This window comes from Elephantulus edwardii, unplaced genomic scaffold (genome assembly GCF_000299155.1).
Source record: "Elephantulus edwardii isolate Elephantulus edwardi_28Jun2011 unplaced genomic scaffold, EleEdw1.0 scaffold00270, whole genome shotgun sequence".
NCBI classification, from domain to species: Eukaryota; Metazoa; Chordata; class Mammalia; order Macroscelidea; family Macroscelididae; genus Elephantulus; species Elephantulus edwardii.
In genome coordinates this window covers 869,789-884,611 of record NW_006400020.1, presented here as the reverse complement: position 1 = coordinate 884,611, position 14,823 = coordinate 869,789, and the positions used below count along the sequence as shown (strand labels likewise).

The following is a 14,823-nucleotide window of genomic DNA, read 5'->3' as shown; positions in this document are numbered from 1 at the left end:
AAAGGACCATTGACTCTCTAACCCAGCATCTCCAACAAATTGAAAAAGAGCAGCAAGATAATTCCTTAGACTTTTAGTGGCGTTATGTGTTAGAACAAATATTTCCTATACCTGTACCATTCTCATTAAGAAGTAATTAGGATATGGTGATAACAAAAAAAAAAATATCAAAAGCCTCATTGCCGTTGAGTCAGAACCAACTCATAGCTGACCCTCCAGTGGATTTTCAGACAGTAGATCACAGCGAAGGAGATTACCATCTTGTGGAGTGGCTTGGAGATTCAAACCATGTGCCTTCGGTTTAACAGTTCAATTCCTTACTACTGAGCTACTAAAGAAAAGACTATCAACAAAGCACAGTCTATAAATAAGGATGACCTGTTACCTACAATTCAAATGGGTAGAATCAGTACACTAATTATAACATTAGAAATATCTCAGTCACAAAAGGACAAACACTGCATAGTGCCACTGCTGTAGAATGGGACTGACATCAGGGTTAGGGTAAGAATGACAAAAACTGGATGAGTTTTGTATACTGCATTGAAACCGATGAGGGAGAGAACAGTTTAAAATCAATATATTTTAGGGCATTATGATTATCATAAGAGTCCGGAATGAAGGTTACAGAGTAGAGTATATTTGGGGTGCGGGTGGGGGGTGTGGGGGGATTGTATACCAACGAAGGAATTTTACTTTTCAAAGAGAAGAGCAAACTGAGGGTGGGGTGTGATGGGCAACAATGAATGAATGGAAATCCAAAATCTCTGTAAATATTCCTTAAAATTAGTTTAAAAAAAGTTTTACAACTTGGGCATTAGGGTATCTGTGCCGTATTGAAACTGGAAACCAAAATTATGAGAGAATGAAAAATATGATGTCATAGTCTATGTTCTCTAGGGTCATTATGAGTCAGGAACAACTCCATGGTAATATGCTTCATTTGGGGGAGTTTATTTTCTATTTAAAATTTGGAACATTTACAACTACTAGGACAGGTTTTTGTTTTGTTTTGATTTTATGCAGTAACTTGTAATAAGAGTTTATTGATTGCATCCACTTCCTAAACTACATGCCTCTGGAAACTCTATGAACTTTGATAAATGTCAATAGTTATAGAAAGGTTTCAGGTCTTTTGTTTATAAGTTCACTATGAGTTATGCTCAACTCAAAGGCAATCACAATAACAATATAATATTAAGGAGCTTTGTTGGGCTAGTGCAAAAAGTTGCACTGCAATCCTGAAGGCATGAGGTTCAAGGCCACTAGCCACTCTGTGGGAGAAGGATTGGAAATCTCCTCCCTAGTGATTAACTGCCTCTGAAAATGTTGGAGGGTCACCTATGAGTCGGTTCCCACTCTATGGTACACAAGAACAACAGTATAATATTACAAAGTTAAGCAAACTTTTTCTTTTCATCAATGATGCAAAGAACATGAAACAAGCAAAAGCAGAGAAAAAAAACAACAGGAGTAAGCTAAAGAGTTAACTTTCCCTAATGGTAGAAGGTGGATTCTTCAAGTGATGAACAAGATAAACTACAGAGGTATAAAAAAATAAGAGCTTCCTGGGGGGGTGGGTGGGGGGGAGATAAGAGCTTGTCTTTAATTTTATCTAATAAAACCCTATGTACAACAGAACACACGTAGAATGAAAGAAAGGGCAACTGAATACAGGACAGAGCAGAGTTTAGGGCTGTTGTACATAGGGTCGTTATGAGTCACAAGTGACTCTACAGCACATCATAACAACAACTTTTACTTTTCTATTTTATCTATTTAATCTTTCATAAAACTTACATAGATGTTCAATTAGTCATAGAGTTGAAGGGAGTGCTTCCTTATAAAATATGAGTACATAATCAAAAATGTTCGAAGACCACTTCTAAAGACACTAAATGGATTTATTTGTTCTAAGCTTTAATGTCATTGATAAGAAGAAAAACAGGCTAAAGGAATGGAAGTTTAATTTTAGTACTAATTGTTACATTGTTAGAAATTAGCTTATATAGATTTACATAGCTTTTATGTTGTTGTTGTTATTAGGTGTCGTCGAGTCGTAGACAACTCATAGCGGCCCTATGAATGAAAGGCCAGAGCACTAGCTTTTATGTTAAGGATATTTATATATTTTTCTAATTTTATTGTATCCTTCAATATTATTCTTACTAGGTAATAGACGTGATTGTGCACTCTCCTACGGGGTTTTAATGAATCAGGATCAACTCCATAGCGGGAACTAAGAATATTGTATGTGTAAGGAATTTGCTTTTGCAGTAGTTCATATTTAAAAAGAATATATTGTTGGTTGTTATGTTTATCGTCATGTTAATGGCTGCAGTTAGCTTTATTAAGATAACTGCATATGGTCAATCCAAGGGTTAATGTGTAACATTTGATTGCTTGGATTGGTCATGTTTTGGAATAAGATAGTAAAATTTCCTCCTGACAGTGTGTCATGAGTTACTTTTGCCTTAAGCCTAATCTTGAAAGAAACCTCCCTTGATGGTCTCCTTTCAAGAAGTAATTGCCTTGTATAGGTGAGCATTTCCAATGTACAGTATGCTCCACTCACTCTACTTCATGGTGATGTGAGCTCTAATAGATATTTGTTTAAAAGAAGTAATAAGCAGAACAGAAATTTAGTAAAATTAACTTGTTATGTTAGTGATAGAAATGTACATTAATTCAAAATTTATTTTCCTTTTAGTTCACAAGATGAGGAAAGACCTATGTCACCTTTATATTTGAGGTATTTATTTGATTTTTGTTGAACCTTACATGGTGATGGCAGAGGGTTAATAGCGTCTTTGTTTTCAAATCCTTTTCAGCAGAGCCTTCTACACTGTGGCCAGACTACACTTACTGGCTCCTTTCAACATACTGTTCCTGTTGAATTGTCTTCTTTTTTATTTAAGATCACTTAAAAAGCAATGTACTCTAGTTGAAAAGAGGGAAAGTTATTTTTGGTTTCTGATATTTTAAAATAATTATAATTCACAGATGTCTGGCTAACCATTTAAATTTTAAAAAAAAAATCTCAAGGATTAGACTATAATAAAAAATAAAAACCTCTGTGAGGCCATAGTCCATTGGGAGTTGCAGACTCAACCCAAAGGCAGCAAGAGAGGTCTTGTGGTTTGAATCCACCAGTGGGTCCACAGGAGAAAGAGAAGCAGTCTTCTCCATTCCATTGCGATTTGCAGCCTCAGGAAACCCATTGAGGTTCTGCTATGAGTTAGTTCCTACTTGATGGCAATGAGGGGTTTTTTTTTCAGTTTTATTTTCTGTGTATTGAAGGGAAGAAGGGCAATCATACATGGAAGAAAGCTCAGATCATGTTAGTTCATTTATTCAACATTAAACAAATTTCTAGAATTGAGTTATTCTTTTCCATCTAACTTCTATAAAGTCAGCATGTTGTTATTGTTGTGTTCTGTAGAGTTGGAACCGACCCAGAGCTGACCCTATGGTAGATGTTGTGAAGCACAGGAGGAGATTGCCCATCCTTCTTGGTGCGGAGCAAGCTGGTAGCCTCAAACTGTGTGCCTTCGCAATTGCAGTGCAGCTTCTTGCCACTAGACCACCAGAACTCATAGAATTAGTTGTTATATGAGATCATGACAGTCAGTATTTTATTTCTCCAGTGACCAGAAAGTCACTGTATAGATGCAGGTTTTCGATGAATAAATAATCAAACTTGGGTATAGCCTAAGCTCAAGTTTTTCCTATTGTATTTTTTCCTTGCCTACTCCAGAAGTTTGGAAAACATATGTAATATGCCATGATCATACGAGTTAAACAGTGCTAAAGGTTTTACTTTATTCTTCCCCAGCTTTGAAAAACCACTACTTTTAAAAAGAAATACCAGGATATAAAATGTAATATATAACTTGTTTAACTTAATAATTAATATGAATTGTTTCTGCAGAACCAGAGTAAAATTTACTTTTTTTTTTTTTGGTACCAGTAGTTCGGAAATGTATCATAGCACTTCAAGCATAAACTAGTAACAGCTTTTCAGTATGTTCTGCCCTTTAGTGACTTGAAACATATTGCATAATCACTTTGTGGTAAAGGAGGGAACATTTGAGGTTTCAATTTGAGACAACATGGTGGTTCATTTTATTCACCCTGGTTTTCTGCCAGCTAAATCAGCATATTCTGGTTCGTGGACTATCTCAACTATGCAATTACAGTGGACACATGAAGATGTTGTTACTGGGAACACTGTGGCTCTGGAATCCATGATGTAAATACACACAGGAATATCAAACAAATGATTATTTTTATATGCTATGGAAATTAAGGTTTACACCATACCAGATACTATAGCATTGGATGATGCAAGCAAATTAGAACCACTCCTTTGACGATTGGATTTTATTGCTCTGGGTCACATCAATCTGTGATTTAGATAGTAATGGATTTTATTTTGTTTACTATGGTGGCCTCTCCTTGGTGAGGGTGAAACCAAGTTTCTCTTTGGAGGCTAGGAATTTGAAGCTCTGTCTCACATATTTTGGGCACATGGCCAGGAGGGAGTAGTCCTCAGAGAAGGACATTATGCTCGGAAAGGTGGAGGGACAGAACAGGAGAGAAAGACCCCGGATGAGATAGATTGACATATTAACTGGGGCAGTGAGGTTTCTGTGTTGGAATTAATGAGACTGGCTCAGAACAGGGCAGGCTTCAGAGCTGCTGTACATAATGTCGCTATGGGGCACAGGCAATTAGGCAGCACATAACAACATAATAGTAGTCTAGTGGCAAAAAGCTGCACTGTAATCCTGAAGGCACGCGGCTCTAAGTCACCAGCTGCTCTGCAGGAGAAGGATGGGGAATCTCCTCCAATGTGTTAACTGCACCTGAAAACCTGCTGGAGGGTCAGCTGTGGGTCGGTTCCAACTTGAGAGTACACAACAACAATAACATTTGAGAAAAAAACATGTGGAGAAAATTGTTTCTAGATTGTAAACCCTCAAAGACACATAGATGTGTCTTGTTGTAAGATGTCATTGAGTCCGTTTGACTCATAGCAACCCTGCGTGCAACAGAACTAACTAAACACTCCTCAGTCCTGATTCAGCCTTATATTGTTGCTACCTTTAAAGCCTATTGTTGTAGTCACTGGGTCACCCTGTCTCATTGAAGGTCTTCCTCTTTTTTATTCACCTTCTGCTTTGAAGAGCATAATGTCTTTCTCCAAGCACTCCCTCTCCTAGCATTAGCCTGAAGTATGTGAAATAAAATCTTACCATCCTTGTTTACTTGTGTTTTATAGTATGGCAGATATTGTAAATACCTAGCTACAATACCTGATTCATTAGTGGAGTATTTAGAAACAAACTGTGCTTTCAGAGTGAAAGGAAAGGAAAACTGATAATAATAAATTTTTAAACTTTCGATAGAATCTATTTGACCTTTTCAGTGTTAAAAATCATACAAACTAAAATATAATAGAAGTTGGAGTGGTGGGAAGAACGAATGTATACACTAGCCAACATTTATCATAAAGTTGAGAGTTGCTGAAAAAGGACAAGTTGCCAACAGACATCCTTTCCATATGATGATTTAGTTTAAGCAGATAATTTTCATCAGTATGAAAATAATGGTCTGAAATAACAGGCTTTAAAAGTTCTTATATATAATTTTATAACATTATAGCTGTTGTTCATAGGGTCGTACTCAATGGTACCTAACAACAACAACATCATATGATTCTGTTAGTCTTACAAACTAAATAGAAATAAGGTTTATACAAGGATACAGCATTAGAATTCACGCATAAGGCACAATGGATTGCTTATGAAAGCAGAGATGGGAAAGCCTTTAGGGAAGTGGCTGAGAAAGGAATTACCTGAATTACTTAAATACAGATCCTAGGACCTAGCTTCTGCTTGAGAAAGAAGATGGGATACAGGGACAGGGAACCAGATAGACCATTTCAATAGGCATCTTGCTCTATTTTTACCTTGTGGAATGTGGATTTTTAGAGGCTGTAACTAGCACAGAAAGAGTTTGTGCCCTTTGCCCCCAAGAAGCAGCTGGTAGATTTGAACCATCTGCCTTTGGGTTAGTAGTGCAACTTCTTACCCACTAGGCCACCCAGGGTCCCTTCATAATTAGGTGTGATTCTTTTAAGTAGACTCACTGTCACTTATACTTCTACATTAAATATCTTCAGTGATAAGAACTCTCCCTTCCCTAATCCCAGTTAACTCACCACAGAGCTCTTTGTCCCTTTTTATGTAGGACAGAAATAGTAGCTACAGATCTACACCTGTTGTGATACCATTTGATAAGTTTATTGCAGCTACAGTAGCTCAAACAGTAGGTGTCATTGTTCCCCAGATACTCATTAGGGACCTCCAGCGCCATTGAAATGATTAAGGAAGGAAAAGGCAAAGCTAAGGTGTGCCAGACCCTGAGTGAGAGTGGCACAAATAAACACAACCCTACAAATTTAAGGTGAAAAAAACCCTTGGTGCAGAAATTGTATCCTAGCCTCTTTCATGTTGCAGACTGGAATCCAAAGCAAAAGAGCCCCTGTCTCAACTGCTCGGATTCTAGCAAAACCACTTGTGGTTATTCTGTCCACATTCAGCCTCTTAGTGTATGTATGCTTTTCCCTGTATTCCAGTCAGATAGGTCGTAGTCCTTGTCTGGGTCTGCCACCATTTATTTGAATCTCTAGTATCTGCAAAACTGAGTTTTGAGTTCTGTGATTTCCTTCCCCTGAGAGTTGTTGTTGTTGTTGTGTGCCATTGAGTTTGAACCGACTCATAGCTCCAGCTCATCCAAAGGCATGTGGTTCAGATCCATCAGCTATTATGTGAAAGAAAAATGCAATTTTTGTGCAATTAACTGCTTCTGAAAACCCACTGGAGGGTCAACTACGAGTCAGTTCTAACTCAACAGCAAATAACAACAACAAACTATAAAACATTAATTTTTTATTGTTAAAGCCACTTATTTGTGGTATTTCTGTTATTGTTGTTGTTGTTGTTGATTGCCGTCAAGTTGCACATGGTGCATAGCAACTCCATGAACAAAAACCCTTTCTATAACTTTCTATAACTCTCATTTCTCCAAGTTCATAGAGTTTCCAGAGGCATGTGGTTTAGGAAGTGGATGCCACTCCTGCTTCCCAACCTGTCCCAAAACTGGGAGCTCCACTATGGGCAGCCATTATGGCCTTTGAGACCCCAGTGGTACAAGCTTCAGCATCACAGAAAACCCAGATTACCTCAGCACAGCAAAATGACAGAAGAGTGCTGTATGACTTAGAAGAATGTTCCTCCAAAATATAGTTAGCAAAGGATTAAAATATAATACCTCAGACCTGGCTTATTAAATATAAGAGCCCTCCAGGAGGTTTTGTTGACTCTAAACAAGAGGCTTTAATAATTATTTAAAAAAACCCAAAAGCAAACAAAAAGAAAACAACCAAACATCCCACAATGACCCTCAACCAAAACAAGAGAGCATTTCTGTTATAGCCACACGGAAACATTATCTTTACTTACTTTGTGATGGTAACTCTATGTGTCTAGCTCTATGTGCCAAAGGGGATACAATGCCTATAATAGGAGCTAGTCTTGTTCTTCAGGCTCTGAACAACTCACCTAGTCTTCTTCCTTATTTATCTGAAATCATCTAGTAATTAAAGAGTGCCGGTGATGGAGTGCGTTACCAGTTGCACTGTTAAGCAAAAAGTCAGTAGATCAAAAATTAGCTCTGTAGGTGGAAGGTGGACCGTCTTCTCTCATTAAGATTTGTAGCATCAGAAACTTGGAGGGTTGCCAGAGTCCTGACAAGCTTACAGCAGTTACTTTGTTTTGATTTGCTTGGTTCTAGAAGCTACACTTATCTCCTCTTTTCTGGTGTTGTTTGGTCCCCGACCTCCCTGCAATCTAAACTCAAGAATTGAGAATTTTTTTGTCTGTTTTAGCCCTAGTTTTGACAGTACAAATTGAAGAGAAACCACTATTTTAACAGATTTGGATTTGATTAGCATGAGTTTCAGTAATTCATCCATTTTTAATTTTCCCAAAATGAACATCAAACACATTTACTTCTTAAGCTAGTGGTTTGGTGAACAGACTCGTTCCGTGTTCTGAATCACATCACCCTCACGTACCACACAACAAAACACGCCCTGATCCTGCGCCATCCTCACAGCCATTGCTGTATTTGAGCTCAGTGTTGCAGTCACTATGTCAATCTATGTTGTTGAGGTTCTTCCTCTTTTCTCACTGTGCCTCTGCTTTACCCAGCATCCTCTCCTTCTCCAAGGACTGTCCCCTCCTGATGGCATATCCAGAGTATGTGAGAGGAGGTCGCACCATCCTTGCCTCTAAAGATAATCCAAGCTGCTCTCTATTTTGTTAGTCTTTGGTAGTTGGAACCCAGAAGCTCTGGTTCAGGTTTCAGTTTTACAAAAGTCTTTAAACTGTAGAATTTATTAAGAAGAAAAAAACTTACGCTTAGATAAATGAAAATAAAAATAGTATCTGCTGTTTGATGATATCTAGAAGTTATGTCATACTACTTCTTACCTGATTAACAGAACATTTTTCTTTATTAGACAGCTTTTTTGGGGCACTATCTATCCAAACAACTTGTATTAGAATTTGTATTTTTGCAATTTTGGGGTTATATTTTTCTTTTTTAAAAAAACTTTCTTTAAGTAGAATATGTAGTTCCTAGGTTGTCATTTATAAGTTAAAATTACTTATTACCTCATGAGATTATGTTGGAAAAATATCATATATCAAATATTTATTTGTCCATAGGTACATTTTATGATGTAGTAAGTGAAATAAATAAAAAAACAAGTTGTCTAATTAATGAATGAATTTTTTTAAATGAAAATGATGAAGTCATCTATTAGGATGGCTATTCAAATAGCTAGCCATTCGGATGTCTGCCAGATGCAGATAACTGTATACTAAAATATTTCTTTTCATCATCATAGTCAACTAGAATAGTGCCTCTTAACCAAGGATTCACAGCATCTTCGTCTGTAGAGATCTTTAAAAATGCCTGGCTCTCAGTGGCCAACTTCTCTGTCTCAGAGAGAGCTGAGGTATCTATACTTTCAAAAAACTTCATAGACATTTTGATGCACAGTTGGGGAAACCACTGTTAGATGCCCTCAAGTCAATTATAACTCATAGGAACTTCATGTGACAGAGTAAAACTAACCCCTAAAGTTTCTTGAGAGCTCTGGTGGCCTAGGATAGAGAATTGCACTACCAAAGCAAAGGAAATAGCAAGAATTCAAATCCACCAGTTGCTCTGATGAAGTTGGACCACTCTCCTTCCATGTAGTTTACTGCCTCTGAGAACCTGCTGGAAGGTCCCACTGGAAGACAGTGAGCTGAGATGACTTGAAGGTTTTCTTGGCTATGATTTTTTTATAGAAGCAGATCATACCATCATCATTCTGGTGCTGTTAAGTCAGAACTGACTCAGAGTTAACCTTCTATGGGATTCTGAGGCTGTAAGTAGCACAGGAAGAGAGTGTCCATCTTTTTCCCCAAGTTGCTTATGGTAGGTAGGTCCAAACTACCAGAAAGGCCCTTTGGCCAGCAGAGTTCACTCCAGACCACACGACCACAGCAGATAGCCAAGTTTTTCTCCCACAGTACCACTGGGTAAATTTCAACCTCCAAACATTTGATTAGCAACCATCAATCAGGGCTCTTTATTTCATGTTGGTCTTGTGTACCAATAAGTTGGAAATGACCCAAAGCTAACCCTCAGGTGGGTTTTCAGAGGCAGTTAATCACAGGGGAAGAGGATTGCCCATCCTTCTCTCATGGAGGAGCTAGTGGATTAGAACCACATATCTTTGGGATTTCAGTACAACTTCTTGCCATTAGGCCACAAGAGCTCTCCTTTATTTCATGGTGAAGAATATGTAAAGACTTACTTTTTTAGGAACTCCACATTAGATTTTGTACTCTTGAAAACTCTTTGTACTCTGCAGACTAAGGTGCATCTGATACAGGCCATGGTCTTTGCAGTCAATTGTTATGCATCAGAGAGTTGGACAATGACCAAGGAGGATAGGAGAATTGATGCCTTTGAGCTGTGGTGCTGGAGAAGAGTGTTGAGGGTACCATGGATTGCTCGGAAAATAGATTCATCCTGGAGAAGGTTAAACTGGGCGGCTCCTTGGAGGCAAGGATTCTGAGGCTTTGTCTAACATACTTTGGACATGTAAGGAGAGACTGGTCTTTGGAGAGGGACATCATGCTTGGTAGGGTGGAGGGACAGTGCAGGAGGGGAAGGCCCTCTATGAGGTGGATTGATTCAGTGACTGGGGTAATTGGGATGGGTATATCAGAGACAGTGCGATTGGTACAGGACAGAGCAGAGTTTAGGGCTGTTGTACATAGGGTTACTATGAGTCGCAAGCGACTCGATGATGGCACATAACAACAACAACAACTCCTGAAAATCACTGATCATATTTTTTTTTACATAGCCAAAGATACTTAGAGATGCTTTGGGCAAAACCTCGAATGACCCAGGAAGCATCTAGAGAAGATGGAGGAAATACAGAGAATCATTTTAGCAAAAAGAATTGATCAACACTGTAATGTTTCAGGAAGAACCAAATGATCAAGAGCCACTGGTAATAAAGGAAGAAGTTCAAACTGCATTGAAGGCATTGGCAAAAAATAAGGCCCCAGGAATCGATGGATACCAATTGACATGTTTCAACTAACAGACACAGCCTTGGACGTGCTCACCAGTCTATGTCAGGAAATTTGAAGGACAGCTACGTTGCCAACTGACAGGAAGAGATCTCTATTTGACCCATTCCCATTAAGGTGATCTAACAGAATGTGAAAACTAACAATATCACTAATATCACATGCAAGCAAATTACTGCTGATGGGCTACAAGTTTATGTTTCAGTTTCCCTAGTTCCCTATGAGTCTCTTTTTTACTAAAATCAATTTGATAATAAAATGTTAATTCCTACTTTAGATTAGCAGTAGGTTACTTTCTGTAATTCCAGAAAGCTAGTTTATCATCTAAACTCCCGTAACAAAAGATAAACACTAGAGAGAGCACAGTAAAAAAATGGTAAAAGTAGCCATTTATCACATCATCAATGCGAATGGACTGCAAAACATATTTTTACTGTTCAGACTTCATGTTCTCCCATCTGAATTTACCACTAGCCACAGAGAAAGAAGGTTGTGGGGGAAGGCAGGCGAGGGACTGACTTGGAGTTTTTCCACTGTCTACTGCACTGACCAAAAAAGAAGTAACGTTCTCCTAGCTGAATAGAAGCTTATTAACTGCGACATCCCAAGTGGGGTTGTAGGGATTTTTCTACCTCTTTCCCTCCATTAGCTTCTTTATTTTTATATCCATCCAACAACAGAGATGACAGAGGATCTCCCTGGGATTCTCGGTCAACCCAACACGAAGCATCTGAGAAGGGGATAAAGCCGGCAAGATTATTGGATTTAGTGCATTCTCTCAAGTGTATGTTGCACAAAGACAAATGGCTTTTTTTTCCCTCCCTAATACTCCAGATTAGTCATAAAATTGGACCAAACAGTAAATCCACCTACGTAGGCGTTAGGGTTTTCAGTGGAAAGAGGGATAAATCATCTACTTAGGACAATTTACTCACCCAGGTTGTTGGCAATGATTCTATCTAGATTCATTTCTCCCCTTATAACCACTGTGGATCAGCAGTCCTTTTTGTTTTAAGTTGTTGTTGTGTGTTGTTTTGTTTTTGGCGGGTTTGTTTGTGTAGGCTATTTTTTTTTTTCTCCATTTTTCTATTGGTTGCTAAAAGAGGCTATTTCTTAGACAAGGATATCGTGGTTAGAAAGATGGAGGGTCAGCAAAAGAGAGGAAGATCCTCAACAAGATGGATTGACACAGTGACTGCAACATTGAACTCAAGTATATTAGAGATGCTGAGGATGGCAAAGGCTAGGACAGAGTTCAGGGTCACTATGAGTCACACTTGGGTCAAGGGCACGCAACAACAAAAATTGTAATTTAGAGACATCTGGTGGCATAGTCCACAGGAAGTTGTGCTGCCAACCCACAGATTAACTCTGGTGTTTGAATCTACCAGCAGCTCCAAGGAAGAAAGATGTATCTGTTATGTGATTTACAGCTTCCAGAAATCTGCTGGAGGGTCAGCTATTGAGGCACTTCTGATTCAATAGCAATGAGCTTGAGTTTGAATTGTAGTTTGGGTGAGTGTTTTTAGTACCAATTGGTTTTCCATTTAGCAGTTCATATACATTTTCTTTTGTTAAATTGATTGCAGTTATCACAATGTAATAACACTCTTCTCGTTTCCTCCTTGTGCTTGCCATTTCTGTTCACTCTTCTTTCCTATCCCTTCCTACTTTCTGACCTTTAACTCTGGGAAAATGCAGCTCTTTTGATCTCAAAGAGCTGATTTTTCTCAGGAGGCCATGTCTTCCTGGGGTCACTAATAGACCTATCATTTACCTGACCATTGAGCTATGGAGAAGACTTTCAGTGGCAGGTTTTTGAGATGTCTAAGAGTCATAGCATCAGGAGCCCACCCAGCCCTGTTAAACCAGTGAGCCTGGCCTATTATCATTTTACTGAGTTTAGGTCCACTTTTTTTGTCACTCTATCTGTTGTTAAATTCTGTTGAGTCAAACACAACTCATAGCAACCATATTAAGAAAAGACCTGAACCCTGTTCTATAACTATTGTCATTTCTCTAAGTCCATAGAGTTTCCAGAGGCATGTTGTTTAGGAGGTGGATGCCACTTCTGGTTCCAAGCCTGTCTGAATCTGGGAGCTCCACCAATCACTGTCCACCATTGGTAACCATTATGGTATTTGACACACCAGTGGCACAGTGTTCAGAATCACAGTAACCCTAAGTTATCTCAGTACAGCAAATTGACAGGCCAGTACTGTATCTCTTAGAAGAATGTCCCTAGGACCTCCTATTATGAGTCTTTTCAGAGCAGTCCACAGTGGTAGCTGGACATGGTCCAGTTCTGGAGTTAAGGTCATGTAGGTTGAGTTTTGTGTGGATCATTAGGCTTCCCTCGCCCTTCAAAAAACTTTGTGTATATGAATGGTTCTTGGCTCTGGACTTTACTGAAGACTTTAAAAAGCAGAAACTTAAATAGTTCAGTCTTTGGACTAGTTGTCTCCTTGAATTGTCGTTTGTGTTTGTTTTTTTGTTTTGTTTTTTTTATTTACTTTCAACAGGGAGTCACCAAAAGCTGCAACATAGATGACCATCTGCAAGCTTTTAAGATCCCAGCTACTACTCACCAAAGAGGATATAGAACATTGACTTTGGGCCCCTACAGAGCAGTTCTGCTCTCTACACATGGGGTCACTGATGAATTGGAATCTTCTAGATAGTAACTAAACAGCAAGAACTACTAAACAGAAATATGCCATGTGGGATTTGTTAGGAGAAATTGCAAACTAAGAGGAAGAATGGTTTGCCCTGAAGTCTCAGAATAAATATAGATTTTAAATATTTCTTAAAAATAATTGATTCAAAACAGAACTTAGAAATAATATTCTCAGAATATGCTAAAGAACATGACTGGCCTCCTTGAAATAATACTAGAAAGCTGTAAAGAGAGAATAGATTTAGAATGAAATGAATGGTTAAGGGAAAGGGGACCAAGAGGTAGTATATTTACATATATACATATAGAGAGAGAGAGAGAGACTTAAATGAAAAAATTAAATTATTGTGGTTAGGGTTTTATTAATAGATTATAACTTAAAGAAATTTAAGGATGTTATAGAATGTACATCAGAGTAGGCTTAGAATGCATTTCAAATGACCACACCAATGTTGTTGTTGTTGTTATGTGTCATCAACTTGCCTGTGACTCGTAGGGACCCTTTGTACAACAGTTCTGAATCCTGCTCTATCCTGTGCCAAATTACTGTCTCTGACTCACCTACCCCATTACCCCAGTCACTGAGTCAGTCCATCTCATCCTGAGTCTTCTCTTGCCCTATCCCTCCACCTTCCCAAGCATGATGTCCCTCTCCAAGGTTCCTCCTTGCAACATGCCCAGAGTATATCAGATGGAGCTTCAGAATCCTTGCCTCCAGGTAGCACCCTAGTTTCATCCACACGATAGAAAATTCAGCTGTGTCACCGGTGAAAGTAGGTTTTGTCATGACCACATAGCTCTACATGTGAGATTGGTTTGGTTTGTTTCGGTCTGGCCAATTCTTTTTTTTTTTTTTTTTTGTCTGGCCAATTCTGACCCTTAGGAGCCTATAGCACATTGTAGAACTGTCCTGTAGTGATTCCAAGCTTGTACCCTTTATGGAAGCAGACTGCTACTTCCTCCTCCTTAATTAGACCACCAGCCTTTCAGTTAGCATTAGAATGCTTGACCGCTGTGGTGTTGCTGTTGTTGTTAGGCGATGTCAAGTACAATTCATAGCAACCATATGAACAACAGACCTGATCCCTGTCCTATCCTGTGCCGTCCTCATCATCTCTGACACAGTTGAGCCCATTGCAACAATCACCATGTCCATCCATCCGTTGAAGGTCTACTTCATTTTCCCTGACCCTCCACCTTCCCAAGCATGAGGTCCCCTTCCAGGTAATTGCTTCTCCTAGCAACATGCCATCTTTGCCTGTAAGGAGCACTCTAGCTGTCAGATCAGGCAGGGACTCTTAAAAATGTGTGTTGTTACCCAGCTAATGAAAAATAAAAACAAACTACGCATTGCTAGTTACCAGTTGGTTCAAGACTCATGGTAACCCATGCATGTCAGGAAAGAATTATGTTTTC

General features: G+C 38.8%; 1 protein-coding gene across 1 annotated transcript in view; it reads left to right on the top strand.

The window, feature by feature from the left end:
* The first annotated feature begins 2,716 nt into the window (after positions 1 to 2,716).
* Positions 2,717 to 14,823, top strand: part of LOC102860062 (protein FAM13A-like) — a 111,597-nt gene continuing 99,490 nt past the window's right edge. Inside the window, exon 1 of the mRNA XM_006900008.1 lies at positions 2,717 to 2,752. Within this exon, the coding sequence (XP_006900070.1) occupies positions 2,733 to 2,752 (20 nt within the window). The 5' untranslated portion in view covers positions 2,717 to 2,732. The remainder of the gene's footprint in view (positions 2,753 to 14,823) is intronic.